General features: G+C 35.3%; 1 protein-coding gene across 1 annotated transcript in view; it reads right to left on the reverse strand.

Annotated features, from left to right (window-relative positions):
* Positions 1–9,129, reverse strand: part of LOC107594606 (leukemia inhibitory factor receptor-like) — a 14,440-nt gene extending 5,311 nt beyond the window's left edge. Inside the window, exons 1-11 of the mRNA XM_016284701.1 lie at positions 8,821–9,129; positions 8,454–8,726; positions 7,962–8,079; positions 7,622–7,785; positions 7,296–7,432; positions 6,236–6,392; positions 6,067–6,149; positions 3,047–3,245; positions 2,726–2,914; positions 2,427–2,565; positions 644–682 (exon numbers count right to left, since the gene is read on the reverse strand). Of these exons, the coding sequence (XP_016140187.1) occupies positions 644–682; positions 2,427–2,565; positions 2,726–2,914; positions 3,047–3,245; positions 6,067–6,149; positions 6,236–6,392; positions 7,296–7,432; positions 7,622–7,785; positions 7,962–8,079; positions 8,454–8,726; positions 8,821–8,884 (1,562 nt within the window). The 5' untranslated portion in view covers positions 8,885–9,129. The remainder of the gene's footprint in view (positions 1–643; positions 683–2,426; positions 2,566–2,725; positions 2,915–3,046; positions 3,246–6,066; positions 6,150–6,235; positions 6,393–7,295; positions 7,433–7,621; positions 7,786–7,961; positions 8,080–8,453; positions 8,727–8,820) is intronic.
* Between the last annotated feature and the right edge of the window lie 1,000 nt (positions 9,130–10,129).

Genomic DNA, 10,129 nt, shown 5'->3' on the forward strand with positions numbered 1-10,129 from the left:
ATTCTAATGGATTCACAAGTTTCAAAATCAATGTTCTAAAGCAGCAGTTCTTAATATTTTTCCTTTGCGAATCCAAAATCAATGTTCTAAAGCAGCGGTTCTCAATACTGTTCCTAGCGTTCCCCTGCTCTGCACATGCTCTGCAACTCTCTCTCTCTCTCTCTTTCTCTCATTCAGCTCAGCTCCAGCAATGAATTGTTACAATTATACACTTATTTTCACATAGCTATGAGAAGTATTAAACATGGCATGCAGTTGCCGAACTGTATTAAAGCTTTAATCAGGATAAAACTGTATATTAAAAGCTAACATAAGCATAGCATTTGCAAATAACAGCGTATCTAAAAGTATGAGACAACAACAAACAAAAAACATAGGCCTACCATTAAAAGCCGTGCTTGCAAACGTTCTGCACGATCCTCTTCAATAATATCCTCTGCTTCTCAATCGGGTTAAAACTGATAAGCGATATTAACGTCGCCGTTGTTTACAATACAACCGGAGCACATGCCACTGAGGAAAGTTTAGACGTGTACTAGTGGCGGTTTAGCCAATCACAACACACTGGGCTAGCTAACCAATCAGAGCCCATTGCCTATTTCTGAGGGAGGGGCTTCATAAAAGAAGGAAATGATCCAAGTACTGCTCACTGCAGAGCCAAATGACCTCCAGCTCCCCCTCTCTGGATGTTCAGCTCCACCTCTGTGTGAACTAATGGGTGGAGTTATGTTTAGCTATAGGGTAAGGGGTAGGGTTAGGGAGTGGTTGGGTGTCTAGCTCCACCCATTACATCCAGCGAGGGGGAGCTAGAGCTCCAGCTCCTCCCATTTGGCTCTGCAGCGAGCACCCTCTCAAATGATCAGTGCTTTTCAAGGGACAGAGAGGTGTGGAATAAAGGTAAATTATGTGAAAAATAATGTTGTTGTTTTTTTTAAACTAAGCATTAACACATGTTAGACTGCACCCCATAAACACAATCAAGCCTAGAAAAAAAACAGTGAACCACCCCTTAAAAAAAAAAACTAAGCTGGTTTGAGCTGGTCTGCACCCTGGTCTGACTGGTCTGTTGGCTTTATAGGGGGTTTTGGGCACTTTTCAGTTAAACCAGTTAAACACAAGCTTTGCCATGCTGGAAGCCCAGCTAAAACCAGCAGCTTAGGCTTTTGCTGGTATAGATTTATTTATTTATAAGCATGGATATTGGTTATGGATTTTAAATAATCCACTAATGCAACAAGACATAAAACCTTTTAAAAGTGGTTCCCATGTTAGTTGCTAACAAAATAATTAACTTGGTTACACTAAATGGTTTGCAGTCATAGTTCAGCAACACACAGAACATCAGTTTTAGACCAGTAGTGTAGAAGTGTAGGGGAGTGGGGTTACTGGAAGAGGATGTGAACTCTTTCAGTAAATGGTGAAAACCCCTGCTGTCAAACTGTGGGTGTGACAGTGATGAGTCTCAAACCAAAGACAGGTAAAGTCTTTCCACTCTGCTAAATGCACAAAGGTGCACTGCATTACTTCTGGAGTGAGGTTAAAGACACCAGAGGTGTTGTGAAAACAACAACAAAAAACATAGTTTTTTTTAGATTGAGACAGCGATAACGAACAAACAAAAGTTCTGATTCTGTGTGTACAAACCATGTGACTCCTCCCCTCAGCCATTACTTCTGGAGTGAGGCTAAAGACACCAGAGGTGTTGTGAAAACAACAACAAAAAACATAGTTTTTTTTAAATTGAGACAGCGATAACGAACAAACAAAAGTTCTGATTCTGTGTGTACAAACCATGTGACTCCTCCCCTCAGCCACATTGACACAAACCACAGCACAACACACTCGCACAGCTGTTTCACTCACTGTTCTGAAGAAGTGTTAATCAAATGCATAACTTAATTGAGTCAGATATAATTCAACTTAGTTATGTATTATAAGAACGGGAAAGAAACATATTTAAAATGAAAAGTTAGGATAAAACCTCATCCAAACTTATATGAAGTGTAACATAAACATGAACAGTTATGGGAAATGTTTATGTATACTACAGTTCAAAAGTTTGGAGTCAGTACTTTTTTAATTGATACTTTTGTTCAGCAAGGATTAAATCAACACATAAAAAAATACATTTAAATGTTACAAAATATTTTTATTTCAAATAAATGCTATGATTTAGAACTTTCTATTCATCAAAATATAAAAAATCCTAAAAAATGTATCGTTTAAAAAAATCAAATAAATGCCTTGGTGAGACTTTCAAAAACATTGAAAATATGACTGTATTGAGCTTTAAGTTATTACTAATATTACATTTAAGTAAGAATGATCTCACCTACTAAATTTCTACACAAAACAGAACAGGTGTGCTTTTGTAAGTAATAGTAATAATAATAATCGCAGTATTTAAGCAACAACATAAAGCTCACACAGAGGATGAAAGCAAGAGAGGAAAAATTGCAAACTTACTCTCTTCCTTTGCATAAACCTGAACAAATGCAGGGTCTGAAACTCCACTGGCTTCTTCAGTATATAATGAAATGTTATACAGGACACCGGCTCGCATACCTGCAAGAACAAGTTCAGAATTTTTCAAGTTTTATGATGAAACTTGAATAATGAACATTATTATGTGAACTACATTAATCTACACAACATATTAGACTGTGTTTTTAACTGTTTTTTTATTTGAACCCTTAGATGTTAAGATCAATAGCAAAACTCTTACCTTGTAGGAATGTGATATTATAATCTTTTCCTAATCTCCTCCATTCTAAGTGTACTGGGCTCTGTTGCCACTGCACAACAAAACCCAGAATGCCCTTCGCCTCCTCACTGTAATGAGACACATCCCATGCTAGAAGCATACTGCCCCCTGCTGCTGGAACTAAATGTGTTATCATGGGGGCTGGTTTACCTGTGACACACATACAAAGCAAAGAATATAACATTTTCATGTAGACTAAGCTCATGTAGATGCCTTGTAAATGAATACTATCACTTTCTGTGAGTCCTACAAAACTCAGTAAATAAATAAACAGGTTCTCACCTGTATATGTCAAGCTTACAGGTGCAGGTGGGGAGGAACCAGCTGCTGTCACAGCACTTACGTTAACCTCTGCTGTGCTCAGCTGAAGAGTTTGATGAGTGACATGAGCTGAGCAATTCAGTTCATGGATCTTGCCTTCTTCTTTATAAGATAACTTGTAATATAACATTTCTCCACTGTAATATTCTGGTTTATAGTGCTGTAAGAAAGAGAAATAAATAGTCAACAAGTGAGTTCATGTTGAGGGCAAAGGCCTGTGACGTTATAAATCATTCATTTCAATGAGCTGCCTGATGTGGTTCACAAACTGAACTGAATGATTCATTCTCAAACTGGACTGCTCCAGTTCACAAACTCGCTTCTTGCGTGGGATGGAGAAATAAAGGCGTAGTCCACCCAAAGATTCTCTTATTATGGTTTATAGTTAAAATAAATGAAAAATATTATTCTTTTTTCTTACAGACAGAAAACACTGACTCATCAACTGTAGTCTTACACATTACTGTCATGTTTGCATTACATGTTTTTTTTAAGCACCAACTATGACTACTTGCATATTATAGATCATTTTTGGTTAGAGTAGCCCTTTAATGTTCTGTCTGTTCCTCAGAAAAAGCTAAAGTGTGTCTTCAAAATACCAGGAATAAAGTTTTCAGACTAATATCAAATTTTTTTTTTTTAAGCAAAATATTACCTCAGCACTACAATAAATAACAACAACAATCTTAGACTGTAGATCAAGTTCAACTGGATTTTCAAAACAGAAAAACAGCCCTACATAAAAATCTAGTTAACTGGTAGAACTACACTACTGTTCAAAAGTTTTGGGTCAGTAAGATTTTTGTTGTTTAACCCTTCCACTCACTTTTTTGAACATAGACGTGAAAGTGCACGATCCAAACTTACATTTTTATAATTAATGAACGAAAACATTTTGTAACATGATATTGATGTACCATTTTCATGGTAATGCAATGTTTGATTTTAAAATGGGTTTCAAATGATGAATTTTGAGATTTAAAGTTTTCAATTGATATATAATTTCTGATGATTTCTAAAGTGTGATAGAGAAAAAGGCAACAAGGAAGACTTTTTTTTGACAAAGGTCAGAACTCCTGTTATGATGTAGATTTTTGAGGTGCACTCTTGTCATAAATTAATCTATTACTTTTCCTACATAGATATTTTACCAATGTTTTTTGTAAAATATTATTTAGGAGTCTTAGACCTTTCCAACAATATATAGTTTGTCATGATTAGATTAGGATTTAATTGTAATCTAGTGAAGCAAATTTAGGCGTCCCACAGAGTGGACGGGTGACAGTTAAAGGGTTAAATAGTTTTATTAAGCAAGCATGTGTTAAATTGATTAAAAGTGACAGAATCTTTTGCATTGTTACTAAATATATATATATATATATATATATATATATATATATATATATATATATTCAGCTTTCACATTACATGAATAAATTATATTTAAAATTATAATAAAATAGAAAAAGTATTTACAATAGTTAATATTTTTACTGTATTTTTCATCAAATAAATGCAGTGATGGTGAATGAAACTTTAAACAATCTTACAGACCCCAAACTGGTCAGCTGATTTGCTGGTTATTTAAGATTCCGGTGAAGCTTGTTTCATACTCCGTTTCATATTTTGTTGCATCAGGGTATGACTTAAAAAAAAAAAAAGACTAAGCTGGTTTAATTTTCTGTCTGTTCCTCACAAAAAAGCTAAAGTGTGTCTTCAAAGCATCAGGAATACAGTTTACAGACTAATATCTAATTTTTTTATTCCACTGAAAGAAAGTCAGGCACTTTTAAAAATCATGGTTCCAAAAGGGGTTTTCGGCGCAATGCCATGGAAGAACCATTTTAGGCTCCCCAAACAACAATTTAGTAATCAGTTCTTAAAATCACTAATTTCTAAGATATTTTGATAATCTAAAGAACCTTTTTCCACAATAAAAAAACCTTTTGTCCAATGGTGTTAAAGGTTCTTCATGGAACCACTGATTCTGAGTGTGGTTTTGGAACAACACGAAAGTGAATAAATAATGATTTTTTAATGACAAAAAGTACTTAGAGTGCACCTGGACAATAAACTAATGTGGGCTGCTAAACCAAGAAGCCTGTTGAAGAACTGTGAGAGATCACACATCCACCAGTGTACATGGGACTCTCCTATAGAGATTTAATGAGTGAGCACTTGCTTAAGTCATCTTTTATGCAGTAATGTAATGTCAGAAAATGCTAAAAGACTCCGTAGTTTAATCACTTCACAGAATAGGTATATTTGGGAGACTGATTAAAAGAAAGCTACTTCTGAGAATGACACTAATACATCTGTAAATAACATGTTTTTCATAAAAAAAATATACAGTGGGGTTCAAACATCTGAGACCACAGTGACAATCTGGAATTCAAAATCTAGTTTAACAAATACTTACTGAAATAAATACAATACAGTAAATTAAATGAATAAGAATTATTTAAGAATTGTGAGTCACTAATCACTAAGAAAATATGTGACATTGACCATGTAAACTCTTTTGCACAAATAGAGATGCTGACATTTTCAAAAGGAGGTTGATATTTAAGTATAATGTATTGCTGTATAATGTAAAGCAACTTTCAAAAGTTTAGGGTCAGAAAGATTTAGCATTTAATTGATCAAAAGTGACAGTAAAGACTTTTAATTTATTTTTTACTTTGCTTAAAAAATTTAAAATAAATGTAAAATAAATGTCGTTCTTTTGAATTTTGTATTCTTTAAAGAAGAAAAAAAGTATCAAGGTTTCCACACACACACAAAAAAAACGTTTTTATATGATAATAATAATAAAATGAAATATTGCTTGAGTGCCAAATTATTTATATTTATTTATAAACTTTTAAAAAATCTTACCAACCCCAAACAGTAATTTGTGTTATACAGAGTTTTTCCTTTGTTTGAAATCAACAACCTAATTTCATTTTATAATTTATCTGTCCAGTAGGTGGTGCTGTTACCTTCCACAACACTGTGACATTCAGAGGTCCATGATTACTGGTCCTGTTGTTGACTCTCCACACATCAAGTTTGTGTGAGGGTACTAGAACATATTAAAACAAAATGATTGTCAAAACAATATGCAGGTAAAACACACCGACTAACCTAATGTGACTATAAAGGATTTACCTATTCCTGGGCTGGTTATATTGAAGGGATGACTCCACATGCTGCAGTTTGTTGACGTAACACACACTCTCAGCTCAAACTGATAGAGTATCAATGGTTCTAAGGCTTCCTGCATCAGAACACATCCATCTAGGAGCTCCTTCACACTTCCCAGGCGCTGATCAAATATGATAGCAAAAATCTCTAAGACAGCTAATGGATAGCTTGCTTTTAAAGGAATAGTTGACCCAAAAATGAAAATGTACTCACCCTCTGGCCGTCCAAGATGCAGACGCGTTTGTTTCTTCATCAGAACTGATTTGGAGAAATTTTGCATTACATCACTTGCTCAATGAATCCTCTGCAGTGAATGGGTGCCATCAGAATAAGAGTGCAAATCATTGATAAAAACATCACAATAATCCATAAGTAACTGACACAGCTCCAGTCCATCAATTAACATATTCTGAAGAAAAAAGCTGTGTGTTTGTAAGAAACAAATCCATCTTTATGAAATTTTAAAGGTTTTCTTTAAACCATCGCTTCTGGCTATCCATAATATTGCTTTCTTGTCTTGTATGAATCAGTACTGTAGAAAAATATACACAGATTAAGTCCAAAACAGTTCTAAACAAATATATCGGTAGATTTTGATGTGAGAGGATTGACTTTTTCCCTGCAGCATTATTATGGATTATGGACTCGTATTTTGGTCATAAATGACGATTTAAAATTAAAATGCCTTAATTATGGATTTTTTTCTTACAAACATGCAGCTTTTCACTTCACAAGACATTAACTGATCGACTGAAGTTGTGTGTATTATTGTGATTTTATCAGCGGTTTGAACTCTTATTCTGACGGCACCCATTTACTGCAGAGGATCCATTGGTGAGCAAGTGATGTAATGTTAAACTTTTCCAAATCTGTTCCTATGAAGAAACAAACTCATCTACATGTTGGATATAGCCTGAGGGTGAGCGAATTCTCAGCTAATTTTCATTGTTGGATGAACTATTCCTGTTATGAACTATTATTATTATAAACTTTTTTATATTAGAAATCAGCATTTGACTCTCACCCAGTCCGGGTCATAATGTGCTTCTCTGAACCTCAAAATTGGTTTCAGGTTATCTTCTGAACCATTCCAGTATATTGTAGGAGAAAGAGTGCCATTTTCAAACACAACTCGTGTTATCTCTGGAGTGTTTGGAATCACTGAACAAAAACAATGTCATAAAATCAACATATGATTCAGACTAAACAAATCTATGCGCATTTTGGTATGTCAAATCTATATTCTATAGCACTTTTACTGAGTGAAAGAAAAAGATCAAGAGATCATGATATGATCAAAATGAGAAAGTGCTTCAGAAATGAGTACGTTTGTGTAATTTAGTCTCTTACCAATGTCCCAGATCGAGAAGTTGAAAGTAGAGTGTGACTCTCCTAATGCATTGTGACCTCTTACATGGACTTTGTATGTCATGTTCTCAACAAACAGTGATCGTGGAATAGAGACATGACCATCTTTGTTCATCGCATACTGGAAGAACTGGGAAGTTCTGTCGCTTTGCATGGAAGAAAGACATTAAAGAAACATAAAGCACAAGAAAGATTGTTTCAATATTTAACTCTAAACGAAAAGTTTCTACTTCCTGTCACATTCTGATACGGTTAAGCGTACAATACCGTCTTCATGTAATCAAACTGTTAAAATAATAACATTTGAATAAGAAATACTTACTGAAATGTCACTGTGAAATCTGTAAATAAATATGTCTCAGTTGTGACCATTAGAGAGCAGTTAACATACTCTGAATTTTGGTATGTGACGCAGCTGAATTTCGGTTTACCTGGAGGGTCTAAAGCAGAAAATTAATTCATAGCTGGATATTCGTAATCAAAATCTGGTTAATTGTACAGAATGTTCACAACTAACGAGCATTTTTAACCAAAGGAGACACATATGGGGAATTAATGGTTGATGAATGCCACAAATGTCACTGAATTTCCATTCATATATTTTCATATATATTTATATTTCATGTACATGATCTATTGATCATTAACACATGTGCTGGTGTCTCTTAAGCTCCTTAAGCTAACCCTTCAAATCATTTAAATGGATTTAGTCAGATTGCTTCAGTCGTAATAAATAATATTTTGACCTGAATAAGCCAGTTATTGGAGATATTATGGCGCAGAGCATGTGAAAACACATAACATATGAACTTACAGCCAGCCTTGAAGTCTCGACCGCAAACAGTGTACCATGTGTCTCCCTCCTTTACCTTGCAGAGTAGCCAAAAACTGGGCTGATTGATGACTATTTGTGTTTTTATTACAGAGCAATTAACTGCTTCGAAAATGGTCTGTCCATTGAAGACTATGGCAAAGTGTCTGCCACAGTGCTCAGTGTTTGACTGGCAACCCACAGTTAAGTTGGAGCCCAGGTGGATGACATCTGAGTCTACTATCAACTTTCCAACACAACTGACTCTGTAGCAGTCTAAGCAGAGAGAGAAACCCCTATTCAGTTATAAGCTTAATCATGAAACATTCAAAAAATGTAAAACAAATGCAGTCACAATGACTTTACTCACCATAGAATTTGCTGCTGAAAAGGAGAGAAAAGACCACCTGCCAGACTCTGATGAAAAAATCCATTTCATGCCTTTCTTGTTCTGGGTCTCAATGTTGATCAGTGAATATTGAGTCAAATATTTTTTCCCACACGTCATGCCTAGTCCTTAAGCTTCTTCTCCTGTCCTCTCAAATGCATTTGCATGAAGCAAATCAGCATGTAGTCAGAACATAAAGTGAGTTGCCTTCCGTATCATCATTCCTTTTTAAAGATGTCACATAAAACAGGTCACGTATGTGTGCACACGAGTATATCAAAGGTATTTAAAAACCGCCAAGGTTGAATGTTAACAGAACATGATAAGCTTGCGAGCTGTGTAAATAGTCAGCGTTCACATGAGAGACAGTAATGTTACAATCTTTTTAATGTCAACCTTGTTTTCTCAGAGTTGTCTTGCTCTTTTAAGGGGCAATGACCTAGATTTGTGGTATTTATGCCTGCACTGAAACTCTGAAGCGTGTGTTTCAGCAGTTATGCATCCTACTTATTAAACCACCTTTTTAGTCATCACCGTTCATTAACTGCGTTCAAACAGTTAGTCTACTGAACAGCATACATCAAATGAAATATGCTCATGTTACATTAACTTTACACTCTAAAAAATGCTGGGTTAAATATAACCCAGCGCTGGGTTAAAAAGGGACAAACCCTGGGTCAAAACAACCCAATAGTTGATGACTATTTGTGTTTTTATTACAGAGCAATTAACTGCTTCGAAAATGGTCTGTCCATTGAAGACTATGGCAAAGTGTCTGCCACAGTGCTCAGTGTTTGACTGGCAACCCACAGTTAAGTTGGAGCCCAGGTGGATGACATCTGAGTCTACTATCAACTTTCCAACACAACTGACTCTGTAGCAGTCTAAGCAGAGAGAGAAACCCCTATTCAGTTATAAGCTTAATCATGAAACATTCAAAAAATGTAAAACAAATGCAGTCACAATGACTTTACTCACCATAGAATTTGCTGCTGAAAAGGAGAGAAAAGACCACCTGCCAGACTCTGATGAAAAAATCCATTTCATGCCTTTCTTGTTCTGGGTCTCAATGTCGATCAGTGAATATTGAGTCAAATATTTTTTCCCACACGTCATGCCTAGTCCTTAAGCTTCTTCTCCTGTCCTCTCAAATGCATTTGCATGAAGCAAATCAGCATGTAGTCAGAACATAAAGTGAGTTGCCTTCCGTATCATCATTCCTTTTTAAAGATGTCACATAAAACAGGTCACGTATGTGTGCACACGAGTATATCAAAGGTATTTAAAAACC

This window comes from Sinocyclocheilus grahami, unplaced genomic scaffold (genome assembly GCF_001515645.1).
Source record: "Sinocyclocheilus grahami isolate Dianchi unplaced genomic scaffold, SAMN03320097.WGS_v1.1 scaffold187.1, whole genome shotgun sequence".
In the NCBI taxonomy this organism is placed as follows: domain Eukaryota; kingdom Metazoa; phylum Chordata; class Actinopteri; order Cypriniformes; family Cyprinidae; genus Sinocyclocheilus; species Sinocyclocheilus grahami.